The following is a 22,130-nucleotide window of genomic DNA, read 5'->3' as shown; positions in this document are numbered from 1 at the left end:
TGACGCTTTTAATTGAAACCCATATATTAATAAAATGGTGCACTCAAAGATACTATTGTATACAACAACAAAACACCAAAGGAGGATAACAGGATGTGATATAGAACCGGTCTTAGCGGCAGCGTCTGGGACCTCGTAATCCATATTACTCCATATGGAGTGTAATATGGGGAATCGAATTTTTGATCGAAAAAATAGATCGGAGTGAACAGCCGATCCCAGGATTTGTTTTCTTCATCGTCGTTAAATATATATCTCCCCACCACCACTTTGGATACCTTTCAGTACAATATCTTTAGATTTTACATTAACTACTTATACGCGATAGTGCGATTCGTAATAGGTACCATTCTGGTGTTCCCCATAAAGTCTGGGCCAAACAGCCAGCTAATAGAAAACCTCTCAAAATTTATTATTATTCACAGATACTTACTATTCTTTATCTATGTCTAGCTGTCAACGTCAACGTCAATTTAACATCTCCCAGTATATTGTATTGTACTCGAAGCTCAAAGATTATGATTGCACTTCGTGCCAGTGATGCCAGATTAGGCAACCTTTTGCCTTTTAAGATTTATCAAATAAAGTTAGGTATTTTTAGTCTGTCATTTTAGCATTCAAAGAACACTTCTCATATACGTATTTAACAAGAACCCGGGGTGTGACGTGCCTACATTCGAATTGTATGGTAGAAATGTGAAAGAAGTTTCACAAAAACACATCTGAGAGTATATATACGCCTTTTTATAGGCGCCAAGGGCGATATTTATATATCGTTATAGTCGTAGAATACTGACGGATCTATATATGAAATATTTTTCAGATCCGTCAGTATTCTACGACTATGACGATATATATACTACTACTCACAAATACACCAATACTTTTCTTTCAATACAAATTATAATAAAAAATTTTTACAAGTTTAATAAAACCTTAGTAAAAAAAGGTAGCAGTTTTAAAATTTAGCAGAAAAAAAAATCAGTGCCAAGGTTCGTTGGCATATGTAAGATGTTTTTCAAAAGAGGGGAGGAAGGCTATTTATTTTTATATTTTTTATATCTCTAGCTATTATTTAAAAATCATATTATGCACTCGTAAATATATTTTTGCGAAGATTGATTGAAAAGGCAAAACCAAAGGCGCAAAATAATCTTTAAACTAAAATTCAGAACATGGCAGGTTTAAACTTGATCACAAGAAGGTAATAGTTAAATTTAAATAGTTAAAAGGTAAATACTATTTCAATAAAATCAAATTGGCGATATTAAACTACATGGCGTCAAATTTTAGATACCTTACTGCAGGTTACATCTGGCGACACAGCTTCGTACTTCGTTCGTATTTCTATTCGTACATTACAGGTTAATTTGTGTGCTACGTACCCACCTACCGAACAGTCTTCCTTTTAGACTATTTTACCAAATTAATTTTGAATATTCTAAAAAAAATTAGTTGAATTTTGTTCTTTTTTGTTTTATTTAATTACTGTTAACCAAACAACAACTGGTAAGTTATTTACATCATATTAGTTATGGACACTTTACACGTTTCACATGAACTTACCTACATTTATTGACCTTAAAATTTTCAGATTTGCTAATTTGCAACCGCCCTTAGGGCCTTAGGCTTCGGCCTAGGGTCTCATCAAAGTGACGACACCAACAATAACAAAAATTAATCATAATAAAAATTGCATCAAAATCCACTGTTTCACAACTTACGTTAAGATGAGTCAGTGGAACAATTCTTATGTTTTCAACAATCAATATCAAGGTGCTAATAATTGGAATGGTGATGTAAGTGACCAATATGCAAGCCAAGCATACTACCCTAACACACAACAAGGCAGAACCAACCAATATGTTAGCTTCAATGAGTTTCTAGCTCAGATACAGGCTAACAGCGCACCAAACACTAGTAATAGTAGCTTTAACAATGCACAGTACCCAAACTATGAACAGTACAACTACCAGAGTATGCCATCTACCTCTCAGAATATACAGCTTAATGGATACTATGGGGCAAACATACCCAACCAGGGTAATAGTTTCAACCAGAACCAACATAATGCACCATTACCTCAAGAGCCTAGTGCTTATACAAATGAAATGATACTTAATTCCAACTTAACGCCAACCGCTGTGGAGTTTGTGCCAAAGAGTTCTGCTGTAAGACCGTCAACAAGCATGCAAAACATTCCAGAAACATCACATAGCAGCAACAATGAAAGTGTTACAGAGCATAAAAAAAATTATAACACCTCCTCAGCAGATACAAATTGGAGGGAGAGACCAAAAACATCACAACACAATGATGATTCAAATTGTAGGAATGAACCAAGTAGCCGCCAAGAGAGTTATAGGAATAATGAATCTAGAAATCGGAATCGTTATCATCAAGAGCAAGGAGGTAGATATGACTCTGGTAGTCAGGAGTCAAGTAACCGTGACCGTAATCAATCAAGGGGTAATTCTAAAATTAAAAACAAAGAATCAGACCCTGGTCGCACATTCTATAATAGCACAATCAATAAAAATGGTCAAGAATCAAAGAATGGGAAAGAGGGATCCTCAGGGAGGGGCAGAAATTGGGCAGGGAGCCAGAGAGTAAGAGCTGCTGAAAGAAATTCCACTGAGGATGAGCAGTATGCTAATAGCTATCTACATTACAAAGATGAAAAGCCAGAGAGACAAAACCAATATAAATCAGAAAACATTTATAGCCCTGCTAAATTTAAAACCAAGAATACAGATCAAGGTTTGTTATTAGAAATTTACTAGTTTCCAATTTAATAAAGAAAATTTGTGTAATTAAGGCGATAAACTTTGAGAAAAAGATTCCGGTTCAATAAAAAAAAATATAAAATGTTTCTATACTAACACATATAAGTACTAACATTAAAATATTAAGTTAAAGTTAATTACACTCAATATACATTGTAACAAAACAAAAATTAAAAAAGGAATTAAAAAGCCTACAAAAATTGTTAATCTATTATATTGTGAAGTGATCTGAAACTTAACTTTTTAATTACTTTGATATTTTTATGGCATCGAGGTATAGTTTTAAATTATAATGTAGGTTAAGTTTAATAACACAAAAAAAATAATACAATAGATTTAAAACAAAATTCTCAGTTGGTTTTTAAATTTTTTTTTTGTTTGACTATAATTAACCGATTATAATTATTCTTCTCCATCTAAAAGTTGCCTGGAAGAGAACATTCTTAGTTATAAGGCCACCCATTGTTTTCTTAGTGTAATATTGTCTTGTAATTGTTTGTATTTATAATAAATATACTATTGTAATCTTATGGAGGAAACAATAAAAAGAATGTATCTATCTATCAATAATCTAAATATTTTACAAATTTTTAGATCATTCAGAAATGACTCAGCGTGAGAGGCTCAGTGAGCAGTTGGACAAAGGTACCCTGGAGTGTCTTGTTTGCTGTGAACGGGTAAAGCAAACAGATCCCGTGTGGTCATGTAGCAACTGTTACCATGTGCTTCATTTGAGATGTATCAGAAAATGGGCTGTAAGCAGTATGGTTGGTGAGTGTTCCTAGTGATAGTAAATATAATAATACTAGAATAAAAACTTCCCCATCCCATATAGTATATGTAGACCAAGTTTCGTAAAAATTTTTTAGCTGTTAAATTACTATTAAGGAATTAACAAAGAAACTCACTATCACATTTATAATATAAATAAGGACTCTTTTCTGCACTCAGATATACAGTAATAGTAACAATTAGAGATAATGTGAGCAAAGGTGAACTAAAAAACTGAAAGAATGGATAATTTACAAGATGTACTTTTGCATATTTACCATTTCTGTGTATAAATATTACAGATAATACATATCTATTTTTATAATAATAAGATATATATTTTTCTTTTGTTTAATTTAGTGTAACTTCTTACAACTTGAAAATACATTCAGTTCAGGGTACTATAGGACTGATATACCTGAAGAAGGTAAAAGCCCTTTAAAAAATAATAATTAAAAAATAAAATTATTTACCATTCCATAATTATGAGTTTCTATAAAGATAATATTAATGAAATTATATCTCCCTTCTTTGTCCACATATGTATATCAGAACAAAGTATCCCAACATTTGTTAAGTTGGTATTATTACCTACTTGTGTTATATAAGCCTACCTTTCATTGAAATCCAGCATTTTATGTATGTTTCTCAAATATCCAAACAAATGGTCACAGTTATTATATTAGTAGGACAATATTATTTAAAATTGTTTTCCTTATATTTTATAGAGGGAAAATGGCGTTGCCCGGCCTGTCAGAACACCAGTACGGATATTCCAACTGAGTACCGCTGCATGTGCGGCGCCGTTCGCTCTCCAGAGTACCAACGGGGGTCTAGCGGAGCTCACACCTGTGGGAAGGCCTGCAAGCGCCCAAGGACCTGTCCCCACCCTTGCACATTGCTATGCCACCCTGGTCCATGCCCACCTTGTCAAGCTACTATTAAAAAGTTGGTATCATGAAATTAGTTAGATCATTATAATAATTTTAATAAAATACTAACATACAATCATAATTTATACCATTGCAAGTTGAATAAAATGCAAGCAAAAATAATGATCCTTGTATGTATACTGACCCTTGGATATAGACTTATTGTATTTTTACCTTATTTGGGATTGTAATTATAAAACATATTTATTATTTATTTTATTATTATTTAAAAAATATTAAACATTTTATATATAACCATACAACGGGAGTTTTAAAATATATATAACTTAGTTGGCAAGGCTACCAAAGAGAAATAGCAAATCTCTTGTGTGATTGCAATGGAGTAAACAATATGTCATAGAAAATCTGGAAATAAAATCTTATTTGAAATTGGCCACCAACTTAATATAGTAGGATATAATCTTTATGGGGAGAGACCTGTACCTATTGCCAGGTTGTTAAGAAAAAGAAAATTTATTTATGTTTGTGTCATAGACAATTTTTTTTTTAGAGAATGCGGTTGCGGCGCTGAAACGCGGTCGGTGCTATGCAGCAGCAAACTAGCTCAGCTTTGCGATCGACCATGCGGCCACACCCTCACATGCACCAAGCATACTTGCAGTCGTCAGTGTCACGAGGGGCCCTGTGACTGCTGTACCGAGACTCTCACACAAGGTTGGTCACATACTGTCACCTATTGTATAATTTTTTTTATGTAATATTCCTACAAATACATTTCAGTCCACAAATAAAACAGACTTCAATCATAAACATACACTTATAATTAACAGATTATTCATAGATACCCTACATTGTAAATATTTGAATTTGGAATCTTTATATATCTGTGGGTGTTGATTCGTAACAGTTTTTCTCTTAGAGATCAACTCTCTATTAAAATTCTAAAATTGTGACATACTATAAAAAAAGGTGGTGTCTCTTTAAATATCAATATTTGCACATACACATTTTGTAAAATAATTACCAAAACATTGCATTATTAATGTATGTAATGAAAGCACAACGAATTTAAATATTTTAATATCAACTTGGTGACGTCACCCGACAGTAAATTCAATTCGGCACTAGCAAGAGATTTCAAGAAATTACGTAAATAGTTATCATAAAAACTATTATCATAAAAAAATTCTTATCTCGTCGAAAATATAATCATTTTATGTTTACTTAATTGATTTAATTGAATGTTACTTAAAATTGTTTTTGTTATAGTTTATATTTATAGTACACAATCTTGCGTTACTTCCACGACTGAAAGGAAAACAATCAGTAATAAAATACCTGACAGTCCATAGTCAAATTGTTTTAGGCAATTTATGGTCGCAATAAGTAAATATCTCATTTATTATATATTGTTATTTGATGCTTTAGAGTAAATTGGAGGCTCTGGTCACAGAGTAAAAAATACCCAGAAAGAAAGCTCTTTTGATGAGCATACAAATTTGTAAGGGTTGCCACAGGAGAGTTAAATAAGTTTTAAAAAAAAACATTTATTTATAATGCAAATATAGACTACATTTTGAATCATCAATTCAGTCAAAAACAATACTCATCGAAAAAACAGAGGATATTAATAACTATCTTTTTTTTTCTAAAATCCACTCCAGGTGGGCCGTATGCTTGTTTACCACCTCGGTGGAATAAAAAAAAACTTAATTACATATGTTTACATACAGCATATGTTTATACTCAATCACGCAGTGTTCGAATCAGTATATTTGTATGAATATCTAAATCTCATCTGCATTCAAGTCTGAAACTACATCTATGACTGTCCATTTATGTAATTAAATTAATAAAAAAATAGTAGTTTTAACTGTAGTAGATAAACTTGATACCAACTGTATACATATAATTGTAGGTAGGTAAATACATCCACGTAATAGATTTGTCTTCTGTTTTAGACGATCTAAACATACATACATACTTACTCATAGTAAATGTATTGTAAAATTATAATAAAATATTATATGATTACTAATTTGAATTTTTAGGATAGTTAAAAGAATATATATAATTTATCCTGCACACTGTACAATACATTAGAAAATTTTGCTCAAACAAACCTGCGTCATTAAACCACCGATTTGTGCCACTGCGCGATCTAGCACAATCTGCATGTACATTGTGTAAAGCCTTTAAAGTCAAGTAAAGACCTCCGCACACTAGCATTGCTTACTTGTAATAGTGTTCTTGCCTTGACATATTTCCTAGTATCTTATCTTTTGTCTATTCTGTGCCCTGGAGATCTTTATGCTTGCTTTCCTCATCAGACAGTGGGAATGCTATAAAAAATTTTTGTAGGATAGGTAATCTAAACCTGACCTTGTATAGAAAAGTTCCTTAAAAAATGCAAATGATTCCTACTTCATTCTACTTCTCTTCTGTTCTTTCTCCTACTTCTGTATAACACATATTAACATAGTTATATAAACGGCAACTACAGTATATACAATAATTGCAGACTGTACAATAATTGTAATGAATTGGACATTTTTGCTTATGATTGAAATTCTTTTCTTAAAATAACAAAAGAAGTGTCTGAATTTAATATATAATTGTTCTTATATTGTATAGTTATTGTATATAATATTGAAACTAGCATAAGCTAACGCTGTGCGTGGCAATTAAGGTGTACAATTTTAAAACAACTACTTAGTTATAAAGCTTATTACAGTCAATGTAATGTGAATTGTATTACTGTATGCTGTGCCTAAATACGGGTGTGTGTGTGTGCGTGTATGTGGCAGTGTGCCACTGCCCGGCGGCGAGGACGCGGTCGGTGGCGTGCCGCGCGGACGCGTGGGCTGCGGACGGGACGGCGGCGGCGTGGTCGTGCGGCGAGGCGTGCGGCCGCGTGCTGGCGTGCGGCGCGCACGTGTGCACGCGCGCCTGCCACGCGCCGCCCTGCGAGCCGTGCGCGCTGCTGCCCGACGCCGTGCTCACCTGCCCCTGCGGCAAGACCAAGTAACACCTGTCTCTCAGTTTTTTTTTTATACAACTTAGAATGGCAAGCAAGCTGACGGCCCACCTGATGGAAAGTGGTAACCGTCGCCTATAGACATGAGCAGTATACTGTTTCGCCCATGATACCCCCCATGCGTTCCCATTCCTGAGGACTCAGGTCCCACCCTTCAAACCGAAACACAGCCATGCAAACATAACTGCTTCACGGTTGAAACACGAATGGGACAGAGGTACCCAAGCAATCGACTTTTGTACAAAGTCTCCCTCTGGTATGTTACCATATTGATAATGGAGTGGTAACGCCGCCTGCGCTAACGGTGTACGCTGGGGGGCACCAGTGAGGGATGATAGCTGACGATGAAAAGGCAGGTCAGTTAGCCCATCATGATAAATATACCTGGAATTCAGCACGATGATTTCCAGGGGTGACCACATGGAGGTCGACCTAACATGGCATATTGCTAGCAATAGGACTGGTAGCCCGCATTACTAACAATTCCTTCCCCTCGTCATATACAGGTTAGAAAAAGACAAACGCAAGTCGTGCTCGGATCCAATCCCGCTGTGTGGCAACATCTGTGCGAAGCCGCTACCATGCGGGCCCGACGGCGACAGGCACTTCTGCAAACTCGACTGCCATGATGGTATACATCTATTTATCATATTTTTTCTAATGTACTCGTAATTCTATAGAATTTGTCTCAATAAGCAGGATGTTGTCACCTATTTAACCGTTAATTGCGTAACTTGCTCAAGTGTGTTGCACATACCATAAAACAGTAGTGTTTAAAAAAAAAAAAAAATTATACAACTTAGTATGGCAAACACGCTGACGGCCCACCTGATGGAATGTGATAACCGTTGCCTATAGACATGAACAGTACCATGGACATAACAAAGTATACTGTTTCGCCCATGATACCCCCCATGCGTTGCCATTCCTGAGCCAGTGGCCTGGTGGGCCGTCAGCTTGTTTGCCATTCTATGTTGTATAAAAAAAAAACTTAATGAAAACAAATATAAATGTACAATACACATGTGAAATACAAAAGGCGATCTTATCTCTAAAGCAAAAGGTTGTCTACCTTTGGCTAGAGGAGAAAAGAAAAAAGACGGTAGCTATTTGGCGTTAGAAATGTAACTAATAAAAAAAGAAAAACGCTAATGTTAATAAAACATAAAATATGCAAATAATCATATGCACATCTTACATCTAAGTATATCCTTATTTTGTTCCATAGGTCCGTGCCCCGTATGTCCCGATAAGACGTTACTTCAGTGTCGCTGCGGCCATTCGAGCCGCGAGGTGCCTTGTGCTGATTTGCCAGAAATGTACAATAATGTGTTGTGCCAGAAGAAATGTAATAAGGTAAAGAATATTACATAAAACAGCAAGAATGTCCTATAAAATCTTACATTCAGCCTGTAATTAAAACAATTTACAAATAAATTCCCAAATTTGGCTCAGCTCCCAAATAGGTTTATAACGATACAGCCAAACCTTGTTCGAAGATCAGTGTTAATAAATAATCAATGTCATTATTAATCCTATTTTTTTTTTAGTATCATTAGATTTTTAATCTGTAAAATCTTTATCAGTCATACAAAATTTATGAGATAATTTTAAATAAAAATAAATATATCTTCTTTTTAATAAATCATATTAATTTTATGCTAATATAAATCTGAAATTAGTTTGAAGTTTTTGCTTCTTCACTACGTGGTTAGCATAGAGAATGGCATAAACGACAGAGATATTCCTGTTACATTAACGAATACAGCAGACACAACTAGTACCTAATAAATACCTACATATATATTTTTTTAATTTTATTTTTTATTAAAATAATTATAACATGATAGTAAAAATCAAATAGGGTTGACTTCAGGCAGTCGGCCAGTCGTAAAACTATAAGCTAAATCTTTTTGTAATATGTATAAAAAAAAAAACATATTGCGCCGACTTCAAATATTATAATATCAAATAATAATTGGAAATCTCACCTATCAAAAGACCTCAAATATAATTTGGATAAAAGTAGGAAGATGATGATAGTAAAAAACAAATCAATGTTATAAACCTAGTGTGCTAACATACAAAATTATAATAAAGGTTAAATACCCAATAGAAATCAGAAGTATATAGAATATTTCTGAGCCGCTTCTAATATCTTTGGCAGGCTACTACTAAAAACATCAATGATGTTTATAATATTATTTAATATCTGTACTATGCAAGTTAAGGAAGCCTGCTGAAGTAGTATTTGTTTTTTAATTTGGAAATGGTATGGTAACCCCGCCTGCGCTAACGGGATACGCTGGCGGAGCACCAGTGAAGGGTGATGATCAGTTAGCCCATCGTGACGAATTCCACTAAAATTCACCACGAAGGTTTCCAGGGAGAACTGCGTGGAGGTCGACCTGATAAGGTGTATTGCTAGCAATGGATCAGTTAGACCCCATTACAAACAATCCCTTTCCCCCCTGCTGAAGTAGGTTAGTGACAATGTATATATTGCCGTATGCGGGTACAGAAGCTGTCGTGCGGGCGGCACCGCTGCCGGACGGCGTGCTGCGCGGCCGCGTCGCACCGCTGCAGCGTGGTGTGCGGCCGCTCGCTCAACTGCCAGCTGCACCGCTGCGAGGAGTTCTGCCACACCGGCCACTGCGCGCCCTGCCCCCGTCTCAGTCAGTACACACACCCACACACACACACACTATACATGACTAATACCAACAGAATACAAGTTGTATATAAGCTCTTCACTGTACCTACACATTGATTTGTTCGATATTAGTGTAATTTGTATGAAAATATGATAATATTGCAGTCCGGTAGATACGCTACAATACAATACATTTAATTACAAAAATAATATTATTAATTTGTTATAAGCAGTTATTTGCTCTGTAAAGAAATAGCAAGTTTTGTGACAAAGAATTACGAAAATTGGTTTACAATTGGCAAAGCAATCAAGTAATAGTTGCAAAATCAGTCCAATTAAGAATCTCCTATTAGAATTCGTTGAAAAATTGTGTGTGCGCAGGCTTCGAGGAGTTGCGATGTTCGTGCGGCGCGCAGGTGACGCTGCCGCCGATACACTGCGGAGCGCGGCCGCCCGCCTGCTCGGCGCCCTGCCGCCGCCCGCGGCCCTGCGGCCACGACCCGCTGCACACCTGCCACACCGGCGACTGCCCGCCCTGCGTCGTGCTCACCACCAAGCGCTGCCACGGCGGACACGAGGTACGCACTGTGGCCCACCGCGGCCGCGACCCGCTGCACACCTGCCACACCGGCGACTGCCCGCCCTGCGTCGTGCTCACCACCATGCTGCTTTTATGGGTTTCTACAAGTGACGGTTAATTCAAACAAATTACCAATTAGTAACAGCAGTTGTCAAAAATATTACCTTCTAGGTTAAATATATATTAAATCCTTTGGTGTTTTACAGGAAAGGAAGACTATACCATGTTCACAAGAGGAGTTTTCCTGCGGCCTACCCTGCGGCAAACCTTTACCTTGTGGCAAGCACACATGCATTAAAACTTGTCATAAAGGACCTTGTGATACTGTCAAGTAAGTATTTTATGCTCAATCATCATCATATCAGCCTTTAACTGTTCATTGCTGAATATATATCTCTTACTTGGGGGTTTTGCCTGTATTTGCCACACATGCCGCACCACAGTCAGGCTTTAAAGATGTTTTAAGATGGACCCTGCGCCCATCCGTCGCCCTCTTTTGGTCGACTCTTACGACACCCATGGCAAAGGGGTGGCCTATTAATAGTCCATGATTTGACAGTGACATTTTTTTCTTTTTTATTGTTGGCAAGTGTCTGACATTTTTGATGTATTTTTTTTTATATAGCATTTCGTCTTTTAATGACTTATTTAACATTTATTCTTTTTAAGTTTTAATATTTGCATGCCTAATTATGACGAAATATGAGGACTTATTGTAACATCTATACACTTACAATGTTTCTTGTAAGTAAATAAATAAATAAATATTCTATCGCGCCTATTTTATATATCTATATATCAATTTGATGCCCAATACATGTTTCAATAAGAGACAATTTTTGAGAATTGCTATTTAAAAGTGTATTGAAAGTGAACGTGCCAACCCTACTGGGTAGTGCGATGTTTCACTGGTTAGCTGTGCCAGCGTGGTATGGCTGGAGCAGGCGAGTAGCGTGGTGTGCGCGTGCGCAGGTGCAGGCAGCCGTGCGCGGCGCCGCGCAGCTCGTGCGGGCACGCGTGCGCGGCGCCGTGCCACGCGGCGGCCGGCTCGCCGTGCCCCAGCGCCGCGCCCTGCCGCCGCCCCGTGCGCGCCACCTGCCCCTGCGCGCGCCGCCACGCGCACCGGCCCTGCTGCGACAACGCGCGCGACTACGACAGGTCCCACCGCACCCGCACACGCACTCGCACACCCACTCACCGAGGATACACAGTTTGCCCTAAACTTAGGCCCATCGGACAGTCCCATTCGTGTTTCAACCGTGAAGCAGTTGTGTTTGCATGGCTGTGTTTCGGTTTGAAGGGTGGGATATGGCGTGAATTTACTGGGTACAGAGGAATAACACCTGAGTCCTCAGGAATGGCAACGCATGGGGGGTATCATGGGCGAAACAGTACACTCTGTTATGTCCATGGTACTGCTCATGTATATAGGCGACGGTTACCACTTTCCATCAGGTGGGCCGTCAGCTTGTTTGCCATTCTAAGTTGTATAAAATAAAAAAAAAAAGCTTATTTTCTTTTTTTTCTTTTATTTATTTATTTTCCAAAAAACGTACAGCTGTATTACAGTCAATACATAATCAAAATTGTATCTATGTTAAGCCATGAATCGTTTTCACATTTGTGTAATGACACAATTGATCGGTTTTTATATATGCAAAATACGTACATACTCGTACATACACATACACACACACTTATGTCACATTGTGATTTAATTATTAATTTTACAACAATCTAATTTCAATCCAATATTTTTATTGTAAGATTAAAGCAATAGTAACCACTTTTCGGTGACTTGTTGGTTTGTTACATTGCTTTTTTATTTGATTTAAAAATTCAACTTACATCAAACACTCAATTTTCAATACGTTACTTACTAATTTTATTAATCTTTTTATTACATTTCTTTTGTTAATATTATATCTGTTGGAAACTATAATATATCTTAATTTACACAGGATAATGAGTGCGCTGGCTGCTACTAAAATGCAAGAAGGTGGTTCCGTCGATATATCGACTGTACATCGTCCTGGCTCCATGTTAAAAACGTAAGCACGGTATTTCAAATGATTCACCTTAAACTTTCATATTATACATATAGTTATCAAATTTAAATTCTAATGAACAATCTAACAGCTAATCATCTGATACACTCAATCTTATTTAAGTTCATATAAAATATTTCTTAGGTGGACTAATTTTGATTAATAACGCAGAGCATCACAAATTAGATATTTTATCCAATTTCTTACATTTGAGTTTAGTTTTTTACCTATGTTCAGCTAAATAAAATCATAGGTTACTGGCCATTATTCGTCAAAGTGAAATTATCTATGTTATACAAAAAAAAACTGCAACACCTGAATAGAATATAGGTAAAAAAATGTTTCCTTAACCAAACGTATATGGCGAATGTATGAGGAGACGTGACTGTTCATTTGCGTGCGTCAGGCTGGAGTGCGACGACGAGTGCCGCATGGAGGCCCGCGCGCGGCAGCTGGCGCTGGCGCTGCAGATCCGCAACCCGGACGTGTCGGCCAAGCTGGCGCCGCGCTACAGCGACCTGCTGCGGGCCACCGCCGCGCGCGAGCCCGCCTTCGCGCAGCTCGTGCACGACCGCCTCACCGACCTCGTGCAGCTCGCCAAGAAGGTACGCACGCCGCACATCGCACACAGCACACCGCACACCGCACACCGCACACTGCTCATGTCTATAGGCGACGGTTACCACTTTCCATCAGGTGGGCCGTCAGCTTGTTTGCCATTCTAAGTTGTATAAAAAAAAAAGAAAAAAAAACACTGCACACTGCACACCACACCTCTCTTTTCTTGCACCATCGAGCTAGCGTCGCACAGTGTTTTTGACCCAAAAAACAACCATCCTCTTTTATATTTTTATTTTGTAGAATAGATCGACGACGACGACGATCAAATCTTATCAGGTTCAGAGATATGATTTTTTTAATTTTAATTCTATGGAAATCAGAAATTCCAAAAAACACACTGTGTATCGCGCTACAGCAACCTTCTGCGAGCCCCGTTCGCACGCGTGTATGCCTTCGAGCAAATCGTGCACGCCCGCCTTACCAACCTTTACCTACTTTCTTCAAGGACGCCCGCGCACTAATTTGAATTATAACAGACCACGGCACCTTGTATGTACTCATGTATTATAAAACTGTTACTTTAATCTATTAATATCATTATTAGGTACTTTATGTTGGATTAAAATGGTGGAAATTTATACGCATTATCGTTATATTTAAATATCTTCCTTATTGACTTTTTTATTTTTATTAGTATGTTTCATTTTTATTGTTGACCATATCACATCCAATTATTGTATTTCTTACTTTGACTATTTAAACTAACAGACTAAATATTTTTTTTTATACAACTTAGAATGGAATGGAGCAAACAAGCTGACGGCCCACCTGATGGAAAGTGATAATCGTCGCCTATAGACATGAGCAGTACCATAGACATAACAGAATATACTGTTTCGCCCATGATACCCCCCATGCGTTGCCATTCCTGAGGACTCAGGTGTTATTCCTCTGTACCCTGTAAATTCATGCCATATCCCACCCTTCAAACCGAAACACAGTCATGCAAACACAACTGCTGTACGGTTGAAACACGCATAGGACAGAGGTTTCCTAGCAATCGACTTTTGTACAAAGTCTCCCTCTGGTGATTTGGTATTATATATTACATTCCTTAATATTTTAATTAATGTTCTTTTATCATTATGTAATTTTATAAAATTAAATGAGATCTAATGTTTTATACCCAAAATCTTAGCAAATAAAATTATTATTATTATATCTTTTTTTTTTCAGTCAAAGCAGAAAACTAGATCGCATTCGTTTCCATCGATGAATTGGCAAAAAAGACAGTTCATACACGAAATGTGCGAACACTTCGGTTGCGAGAGCGTTGCGTACGATGCAGAGCCGAACAGGAACGTCGTCGCCACCGCCGATAAAGAGAAGGTAATAAAATAAAACCAATGTGACTTTTTATTGTTCTATCAAAATAAATAAAAAATAATAATTCAATAATTAAAAATCAGAATGGAAATAGTGCAATGATACATTTTTTATGCAATTCTGCACACTTTCCTTCTCTTTTTGTTAGTCGGTTAAAAATCTCTTAATGTTACTACTACTCATGTGAAAAAAATGCACTGTCCTCATACCCTGTAATTTAACTTACATATCCTTCTAATCGAAATACAGTCATGCAAGTACAGTTACCTCACAGTCGAAAGGCGAGTGGGAAAGCATATTATTTTTGCAGTTTGTTTGTCACTGCCTTAAACTCCCAATTTTTTTATGGATGATAGGAATGGTAACCCCGCCTGTACTAACGGTATACTCAGGCGGGGCACCAGTGAGGGATAATACTTAAAAAAAGGCAATTCAGTTTGCCCATCGTGATGACGATCGTGATACATCTGGAATTCAGCACGATGATTTCCAGAGGGGACCATGTGGATATCGACTTAACAGAGTATATTGTTACCAATAGGGCTGATAGTCCACATTATTAACAATGCCTTCCGAAGCTTCTAATTAGGGTGCATAATATGTTAACTGTGTCCTGCAGTCATGGCTGCCGGCGATGAGCGTGCTGGAGGTGGTGTCGCGCGAGGCAGGCAAGCGACGCGTGCCCGGGCCTGTGCTGCGTGCCGCACCCCTAGCCGCCTCCGCCTCCGCTACCGCCTCCGCATCCGCCGCCACCGCGCCCGCTACCTCCACTGCCAAGTAACTATACTTTTCCTCTTGACAATATTGTACTCAGGCGTGAACCGCTCCGCTTTCCGCTCCCGCCACCACCTCTGCCTATTCTACCTATTCGCCCCCTATATCTATGTCCCCGTCATTACCTGTAAACCTTTGTATCTGCTAATTGATTTTTAATTAACAGACTGATTTAAATTAAATACGTAAATTACTGTTTAATTAAGTTGTAAAATAAAAATTTACAACCCAAAAATATCGCTAAAATTTTTAATTCTAACAAATTCTATAACACAACATGAACAAGTATGAACACTTTAAACAAAAAACACAATGTATTTTTCACATTTATTTAGCGATCTTCACACACTTCTGCAATAAATTACAATTAACATGACGCTCGTGTATTAATTCATGTATTTGATTTTATATTTTAAAGTTAAATTCAAAATTAGTTTTATTCCAGAAAATATTTTCTTTTTTATTTATCGTGTACATACAGTTCTGAAATATTTCTCTCTTATATAAATTTATCAGTAAATTGATAAAAAATACTCCCCAACGATATAGCAAGTTATTTTTAACTTGTTTCTACTCGCCTTAGTCCTTCTTCATTTTAAATACTATGTTTATACAGAATTTCGTAACGATTGGTTGAGCCACTAAAGCGCTATTAGGTAAGAGACTCGCTTTCATATAATATTAGTAAAAATGACAATCGTCTGCGTAGATCATCGACCGGTTGGGCGACGCTGACATCAACGAACGCGTGGGCAGCACGCAGTCAGAACAAGCCAACGGCCACGGAGCCGAAACCTGCGCCGAAGATAGACTACTTCGACAATCCGCCCGACAACTAGCCACACGGCGGTTAGCTCAAATTATATATACTTTGTCTTGATAAATTCAGTGTGGTTTACACATTTATTTATTGGCAAATTACTATATGCATATTGTTATAAGAAATATTTTCCAATAATTATATAGTGTGATTTAAAAAATTTGAAGCAAGCAGGATTTGAATTCGCATGTTCTACGTCTACATGCAATTTAAATGTGTTCTGCTATAGTACTGTAGTTAAAAAAAAATACAACAAAATTCGAATTTGTTCTATCTAAATTCTCAATTCTTTATTTAAATTTAAAATATCCTGACGAGATTTTCGCAAAAGGACACAGCACAAGGCTTATTTATGGCCAATGACTAACGCGTACGACCTATGACTATACCTTTTACGATCAAACGAAACGTATGGTCAGTAATATTAAAAAAAATCCCATAATTATCTTTATGAAATTACAGATGGAATGACGCCATTAAAAATATATAGTTCAAACCCTGCTGCTGTTCCATAGATGCTCTTGCCGATTTATAAATAATAAATGATATTGATATATATAAGTACACGGACACAATACTGGGCTTTATTGCGGGAACTGATTTTAATGTGATTTGGGAAAGAATGCTGATTGGATAATTGTATGGCTGCTTCACATACAAATGTTAAATAAAAAAATTAAAAGATTATTTAGCTCAGCCTAACAGTAGTCTCATATTAAATATGTATTTAGTTGAAATATATGTCTAGAATAAAAGAGCGCGTCCTAGTAACTTTTGAAATAGCTTTACAATAATATGATTTAAAAAGAAATATATTACACAGATGTAAAAAGTAATAATCACACTGGATTTTATCAACAAGAAATATAGTGTCAATTTTTTATATGTTTATTCAAATTAAATTATACACCCGGTCAAATATTATTGACTTACATAACTTTATTTGTGTGGGATGTATGATGTTTGTATGGATTTATTATTTATATCGCAAGTGTATATGTATATATAATGCAAACTCAATTTGCGAACTCGATTATGTTAAGTTTGATATAATATGTATTGCTAATCATACAAATATATCGATTATGTTGTACCACAAACTTAAATGAATATTGTTCAGGATTAAACTACCTTTTTGTCATCTATAAACTGAGTATGCTTTGAAAACTAATATAGTTGTTGACAAATGGTAACACACAATAACAATACCATACGAGAGTAAAAAAGCAAGCAGATTCGACGATAGTAGTGTCTAATTTTGTAGAAAATTCACTTAACTGGAATTATTTCAAATAAGACGAATATTGAATGTTAATTGAAATTTCTTAATATCAAAAGTACTGTATCTGGTTTAATATTGTGAAAATGTTATGTATGAAATTGATAATTTGTGCGTTATACTGATCCGACTCGAAGGACCAAAACGATGTATGATTTGCCACTGAACACCAGAGCATGATAAAGAATTGTTAGCATCTAAGCGTGAAATTAGATTAACAGAATAAACATACCACTACATAGGAATCAATAAGTTAGAAAGAAAAGCGTATGCTCCTAGCCAGATCTGTTTTTTCCGGCATAACGCAATAATTGCTGTACCAAAATGGATGCGATTCTCACAGTTGTATTTCTGAAGATCTAACTTTATTGTGATAGATACATAATTAAAAAGTAGTCTTCTTTCATTGGTTTGCTACTTCTGAAATCCACGCATGCACAAATTAGCGGGCAAAAATTAAGTAAAAATATTTGTAATTAAGTAAAATACTGATCGTGCCAAATTTGAATGTGTAGTAATATACTGCACCTCACTTAGCACCATCTTGGTATAATCCGAATGAGTAAAAAAGATGGCTTTATTAACCCAATCAATTAACTTGTAATGGTACAACCAAATTGACACCTTAGTACCTATATTATTAATTACTTTTTTCCTAAGAATATTTACTTTTAAATGTATCACACAATTCTAATGTTACCATCTATAAATGTATACAACGATTTTTCCAGTACAACATTTTAAAATATACGCCAGGAAAATTAAGAACTTAATTAATTCACAGAACTCTGTAGAATTTCTATTTATCTGTGAAATTTAGCAAATAAAAAGTGCAAGTCGTGTACGAATACAAAATTATTTGCATTGAATTATTCATTTTAAATAATAAGTCGTTTGATATAGGTCTGGAGCGCTGAACATACTTACTGATTGTGCACGACAACATGGCACGCCCTTCCAAAATAAAAATGTGTGAGTAGATATATCTAAAAGCTTTCGACAAAGAAATATAATACTCCTCTAGTCGGATCGTTACTAAAGATGTACCCTCACAGACGCAAACTAAGCACCACGTCTGTATATGGGCACACGCATTGAAATAAAAAGTTGGAGGGGCGTGCTAGGTCAACATCGACAATCTATAGCACTTTCCATAGGATGGGCCGTTTGATTATTTCCCATTTCATGAAAAAAATGTAGTCTTATGTACATAATACAGTAACTAATGCAGTAGGTATTTGATTGCATTATTAACGGAGTTCAATGAACTTTATTTTCTAATTTTCTAACTGAGACTAGACCAAGGATCTCGAATAATCGCTGATTCCTCAACAAGTCCCAAAAGTAAAGTGTTCAATTTCGTTATATATAATGTAAAATCAAAGTCCTTAGCATTGTTTTAAGAGGATATTCTGCCAATAAAATTGGTGATTTTCATCTAAGAAACACGACAAAAAATTTTGAGTCTTACATATTATTATTGAGAAATGGGCTTTATCCTTTATGATATTTCTACCTGAAATACCTGTAACACTGCAACCTTTGTAATCTATTGTGCTCGCCCCTTTTTTTTTTAATGTTCACTACAAATTCCTGTCAGTGACAGAAATTTTAAGGTATTATAAACACCGAGTCTCGCATAGCGGCACATTCAGATGTATGGAATGTCCAAAAAAAATTTTTTTTTTTATTTCTCTTTAATAAATTTTCGTTCTACTATATTGATAATAATTTTATTTTTACTTACGTATTTGTTAAATAGTGGGATCGATTCTAAGGCGCTATGTTTCTGAACCTGTCTCTTTACCTAATTTTTCTTTTTTTTTGATAATTTCATGAAATTACTGTCGTATCGATCATTATAGACTAAAATTATAATAATTTGGACTTAAATCTATTAGAAAATTACTTCTTATTGGTCCTTACAGTAAAGATTTCGCCGTGATATTTACTTATTTAAACAACTTTATTAACCAAATGAAAATATGGTACAAAAGGCGGACTTAATGCCAGTATCAGTCTGTACCAATCAACCTTTGTTTAATTTTAGAGTTAGGTATTGAATTGGCACCTCGAAATCGATCCCATTGTTGCAACATTTTTTTTAGGAATTCGTAAATTTTATAATGTAACACTGGGGATTTGGAAGCAATTGTGAGCCATAGTTCAGAAACATTCATTTCAAATATGAAGCCAGATCAGTCAAAAACATCTCATTATAAATCTGGCTTCAAACATCGGCTGTTAGGCCTCTTGCCATTTTTAATAATAATATCGCACTTAATGTGGAATTCGTAGCACAAAGTGTTCAAATGATATCTTTTTTAAATGATTTAATATAGTGTATTTAAGAAATGTGTTCTAAATTTACTGTTGATTAATGGTTGATGTGATAGAACAATGTTCTATCAAACTATGTATTAAAAATATTAAATTTAAGAAGTATATAATGATTTTGTTCATAACATAAAGAAAAACTTTTGACCATATTAATTCTAATTCTATAATAAATGCAAAAGTTTCTTAGGATCGATAGATGTTTGTTACATTTTCACACAAAAACTACTGAACGAAATCGAATTAAATTAATACAGAGGTACATTATATCCTAATTTAGCACAAAGATGTATATATACTTTATGTATTGATTCACGTGGACGAAGCCACGATACACAGCTAATAAACTCTGTCAATCTACTCGTTAGCTTAGCAAACGTGTGATTGTTTCTAATCTCAGTTGGTTATGTTATAATCTTAGCAAGGCAATATAGAAAACAAACTTTTTTTTTTAATAGTGACACGTACGAGGTACGTACTATCTCTTTCGACAATCTCTTTCCAACTATATAAAAAAAAATCTAAAGCTAGTGTACTATTTAAAAACCGATTTCAATTTAGAATCGGATAATTTTGAAAATACTTTAATTTAAAACAAAGCATATTAATTAATATTAAAATCAAATCGTAATTGGCAAAGGAGCACATGATATACTGTCGAATTGATCCCCTTCTTTTTTGAAGTCGGTTAAAAGAAGGTAATAATCTTCAAAGCTGCAGTAAAAACTTAAATACAATGTTTGTCAAATGTTTGCTACTTGTGAAAAAGATTTTGTGTCATATAGTGTGTTCATCTGATCTATCACTAACTTGTCGCGATACGATATCGATGTCGTTTATTTGTGATATAATCAATCGATTAATGACACGAAATGATTATTAGACAACACTATTCTTTTTGGCACTGTTCAAATCGAATGCAACGAAAGAAAAGCATAGACACGGAATTAATATTTGAACGATAACGCGTAACGTTGAGAAACTACAATATTTCTATCGCGGTACAAACCTGCAATGTAGAATAACAACTGACAATCTTTAAACATTCTATAAAAGAGATTAAATATATTGTTATTTGCACACCCTACTGCCCAGTGTTAGCGCTAATGAAAAAAAAAATTGTAATTTATTTTTATCTATTCTCTTTTATCTACTTCGTCACATGACAGTTTTCAACGAATACCTTCATAATATTAGTTGTTGCTGTTGATATTTTTCTATTATATATCTGGCAATTTACAAAAACAATTGAACAATTTCCAATATTTCTGATTGATTACTTAACACCTCGTGTGCACATAAGCTCTCTCTTGTGCTCTCGATGCCTAACATTTTACAAACGTTCTCTGTCACCAAACTTGAACCTTAACTTTATAAATATAAAGACGAAATATATAAATAACAGTTTACATGAGTAAAGTGAAAACAAAAACATTAAAACGCATATTTTTGCTCTAGCCAACTTCTCTCATACTCCGGGCAGAAATATGTATGCTCGAAAGAGGATTTAATTTAAATCACTGCGCTAATACTTACAAACTGGGCAGTTACGGAAGAAATCCCCGATAAAACTGAAATAGTGCACTATTATCAAGCAGATAGTATTGACCGAAAATGCCTGTTGAACTAATAAAGCTAGTTCCAAATGTTAAATAGGCTATTTTAACTAGATGATATAAATTAATAGAAGATGTAAATTGAAAAGGATTTCAGTCGCATTGTAAAATATGTAAAAATCCCGTGTCATATTCATTCAGGCTATGCAGAGATTAGCATGAACCGCTCAACCTATTTTAATGAAATATATATCTATTGTGTGATCCAACTTAAGAGATAATATAGTATTTATCCCGATAAGAGTAACTGGACCCGGTAGAAGACGGTATTGGGCAAAAACAAAGTTCGCCGGGTCAACTAGTTGCCTATAAAAAAAGAACACCAATTAGTCTCGAAGACTCCGAGTCGGTCTAATGACCATGAATATAATAATACGAATTTAAAAGGTAAAGGGAGGGCTTGGTTTCTTATGAACACTCGATGTTAAACTTGATATCTATAGAAAAATTGTAACTTACTTAATTCGCTGTTGTACAAGCGACATGTGTATTAAAGTGTTACATATTTGTTACATTCTTTTATTATTTATCAATCCTGTTCCCCTGTGCGTTTATATTTTAATTAAAATCGTGAACTTTTTTGATAAAC

General features: G+C 35.5%; 1 protein-coding gene across 1 annotated transcript; it reads left to right on the top strand.

Moving 5' to 3' along the window:
* The first annotated feature begins 1,346 nt into the window (after positions 1-1,346).
* Positions 1,347-22,053, top strand: LOC113513140 (protein shuttle craft). Its single transcript, XM_052903313.1, has 17 exons — positions 1,347-1,509; positions 1,595-2,760; positions 3,381-3,557; positions 4,286-4,505; positions 5,001-5,164; positions 7,258-7,474; positions 7,994-8,118; positions 8,716-8,843; positions 10,009-10,162; positions 10,522-10,718; positions 10,927-11,051; positions 11,693-11,878; positions 12,682-12,771; positions 13,175-13,373; positions 14,566-14,718; positions 15,335-15,492; positions 16,199-22,053. The coding sequence occupies exons 2-17, from the start codon at positions 1,731-1,733 to the stop codon at positions 16,326-16,328; spliced, it is 3,453 nt and encodes a 1,150-aa protein (XP_052759273.1). The 5' UTR covers positions 1,347-1,509; positions 1,595-1,730; the 3' UTR covers positions 16,329-22,053.
* The last annotated feature ends 77 nt before the right edge of the window (positions 22,054-22,130 follow it).

The sequence above is a fragment of the Galleria mellonella genome, unplaced genomic scaffold (genome assembly GCF_026898425.1).
Source record: "Galleria mellonella isolate WM207_F2 unplaced genomic scaffold, CSIRO_AGI_GalMel_v1 utg139, whole genome shotgun sequence".
NCBI classification, from domain to species: Eukaryota; Metazoa; Arthropoda; class Insecta; order Lepidoptera; family Pyralidae; genus Galleria; species Galleria mellonella.
The sequence above is the reverse complement of the archived record's forward strand: the minus strand, read 5'-3'. Positions and strand labels throughout refer to the sequence as shown.